The 3,260-nt window shown below is 37.6% G+C and overlaps 1 protein-coding gene across 1 annotated transcript in view; it reads left to right on the top strand.

Annotated features, from left to right (window-relative positions):
* LOC106474370 (zinc finger protein 391-like) overlaps nt 1–3,260 on the top strand; it is a 30,161-nt gene that overhangs the window by 5,220 nt on the left and 21,681 nt on the right. Inside the window, exon 2 of the mRNA XM_013935061.2 lies at nt 1,411–1,705. Within this exon, the coding sequence (XP_013790515.1) occupies nt 1,411–1,705 (295 nt within the window). The remainder of the gene's footprint in view (nt 1–1,410; nt 1,706–3,260) is intronic.

Below are 3,260 nucleotides of genomic sequence, written 5' to 3' on the forward strand. Positions count from 1 at the left end.
CATATGTGAGAAATACGCCCTTCTAAGATGTAAGTTTGGCATAACGTTACAGCGTTCCATATGTGAGAAATACGCCCTTCTAAGATGTAAGTTTGGCATAACGTTACAGCGTTCTATATGTGAGAAATACGCCCTTCTAAGATGTAAGTTTGTCATAACGTTACGGCGTTCCATATGCGAGAAAGACGCCCTTCTAAGATGTAAGTTTGTCATAACGTTACGGCGTTCTATATGTGAGAAATACGCCCTTCTAAGATGTAAGTTTGTCATAACGTTACGGCGTTCTATATGTGAGAAATACGCCCTTCTAAGATGTAAGTTTGGCATAACGTTACAGCGTTTCATATGTGAGAAAGACGCCCTTCTAAACTTACATCTTTTGCCGTAACGTTATGCCTGCCAAACTTACATCTTAGAAGGGCGTTTTCTCACATATGGAACTTTACATCTCAGAAGGGCGTCTTTCTCACGTATGGAACGCTGTAACGATACTTTGTGCTTCAAGGACGTCACTTAGTCATTGAAAACATACCGAAACCGACAGGTATTAGAAAGTAGGTTTATCTGTGCTTCAAGGACGTCACTTAATCATTAAAAACAGATACCCAAACCGACAGGTATTAGAAAGTAAGTTTCTTTGTGCTTCAAGGACGTCACTTAGTCATTGAAAACATACCGAAACCGACAGGTATTAGAAAGTAAGTTTCTTTGTGCTTCAAGGACGTCACTTAGTCATTAAAAACAGATACCAAAACCGACAGGTATTAGAAAGTAGGTTTCTTTGTGCTCCAAGGACGTCACTTAGTCATTAAAAACAGATACCGAAACCGACAGTCACTTGAAAGTTAGTTGATTTTCTGTTTTACAGACATTATTTCCACGAACAGAACAGCTGTGCTTATCCATATAGATACATCCATCCCACTGTAAGCTAAGTTACTATTATTTATATATTATTACATTCATTTAATCATGTTTCTATATTTTAGTACCTCCCGAGAAGAACATTGGAAGGAGTTGCGCGCGTAAATATCAGCAAAAGGGGGGGGGGGTTATACGTAAGAGTTGGGAAATCCTGACTAATATGGTAAACTTGTAACAACCAGAAACTCCATTTTGAATCTTTAAAAAGAAACAAATCCAACACTTTCCAATATTTAAAACATACACAAACAAGAGACAGTCACTAGTAAAGTTCAGTTCAGGCCAGAAGAGATCCACTATTTTAATCCCCAACTTTAGGCCTAGACTTGAAAACTTAAGTGAATTTGTGGTGTGTATTAAAACACACAGTTGTATAGCTTTATCTCCTTGTTAATTTGATGTTTTCTAAAGACAGAGCATGTGTTTCTCAACAGTTTGTTTGTATAGCATTCATCTACAGCCACCATGTTTTTTTTGGGGCAATAGGTGCGAAACAGATTCGGTTGTTACGATCAAATTCAAGTAGTAGAAAATCGTAAAGTCCGGCACTGCAACTGGGTCCGTTTTCTACGATGCTCACCCACTGTGACAAGTGATGTCAACCTGCTTGTTCGCGTAAGGCCCGATGACATAATTTATGAATGCATCCGGCAGGTGTCTCCCAACACAGAGCTTGTCGTTCATTACGATGAAAACCAAGTGCATACTGGATTCTTCGGTTTCCCATCAACCTATCGGACTAGTCCATTTCGAAGAAATATTTGTAGACAAGCAATTGAAGGTAGGTGAAATTGTGCTTTAATAATACCCGATCTACAATTATACACTGTATCAGGATGTGAACAGCTTCATCATTTCGTATTGTGTCCCTTTAGCCTTGGTTCTTATGACTAACTACAGTAGAGTAGAATAAAGCAATGTCACTAACATGTTTATATTACCTTCTGTTTGTGTCCCTTTAGCCTCGGTTCTCGTGACTAACTACAGTAGGGTAGAATAAAATACACGTCACTAACATGTTACTGTTTCTTCTGTTTGTGTCCCTTTAGCCTCGGTTCTCGTGACTAACTACAGTAGGGTAGAATAAAATACACGTCACTAACATGTTACTGTTTCTTCTGTTTGTGTCCCTTTAGCCTCGGTTCTCGTGACTAACTACAGTAGAGTAGAATAAAGTACACGTCACTAACATGTTAAAACAACTGCGAAGAATTGAAATCAGTTTCTCAGAAAATATTACCACACAAAATGATTTTTCTAAGAATTAACATATGACCGCATTCTTTAACTTCTGCTGCATACAAGTATAATCACACCATTCGTTTCTTTTATCCGAAATTCAAAGGTGCTTCAAGGACTTCATTTAGTCATTGAAAACATACCGAAACCGACAGGTATTAGAAAGTAGGTTTATCTGTGCTTCAAGGACGTCACTTAATCATTAAAAACAGATACCCAAACCGACAGGTATTAGAAAGTAGGTTTTATGGTGCAGAACACTTAACAAGGTTTCTAAGTTGCTGCTATAATTTACTTAGGCATGCCTCATTTTATTGTTGTTACAGTGGGATTGTTAACAGCCATAATTTGGGTGATGTAACAACCCACCTTTACACAATGCCGTATGGTGCAGAACACTTAACAAGGTTTCTAAGTTGCTGCTACAATTTACTTAGGCATGCCTCGTTTTATTGTTGTTACCCTATACTTATCCTCCGAGATTACAATAGTTTCATGAATTAAAAGTTTTTTCATAACAACCAAATATTCTTAGAACAAATGTCAAGTAAAAATGGCGTCTTCTTTTGTGTATTAAGGGTATTAAACTCCAGCCCAGACTTTCCTAAACTGTGAGACTCCAGACAGGGTTCAAAAATACAAAGTATTGTAAAAATGGAAAGTTATTAATAACTATAAACCCACTAAATTATTAATAACTATAAACCCACTAAAGAAGAAAAGTTAAATGACCTTCAAACAAGCTATTACAGTTAGCGCTACGACCTAGCTGTATCTCGTGCTTTGTCTTATTATTGGGAATCAGAGCTCCAAGAATAAAAAACAGACACTCAAACCGACAGGTATTAGAAAGTAAGTTTCTTTGTGCTTCAAGGACGTCACTTAGTCATTAAAAACAGATACCGAAACCGACAGGTATTAGAAAGTAGGTTTCTTTCATAATTTGGGTGATGTAACAACCCACCTTTACACAATGCCGCCTGTTAACAATCCCACTGTAACAACAATAAAACGAGGCATGCCTAAGTAAATTGTAGCAGCAACTTAGAAACCTTGTTACGTGTTCTGCACCATACGGCATTGTGTAAAGGTGGGTT

Source organism: Limulus polyphemus, unplaced genomic scaffold, assembly GCF_000517525.1.
Source record: "Limulus polyphemus unplaced genomic scaffold, Limulus_polyphemus-2.1.2 Scaffold7129, whole genome shotgun sequence".
NCBI lineage: Eukaryota > Metazoa > Arthropoda > Merostomata > Xiphosura > Limulidae > Limulus > Limulus polyphemus.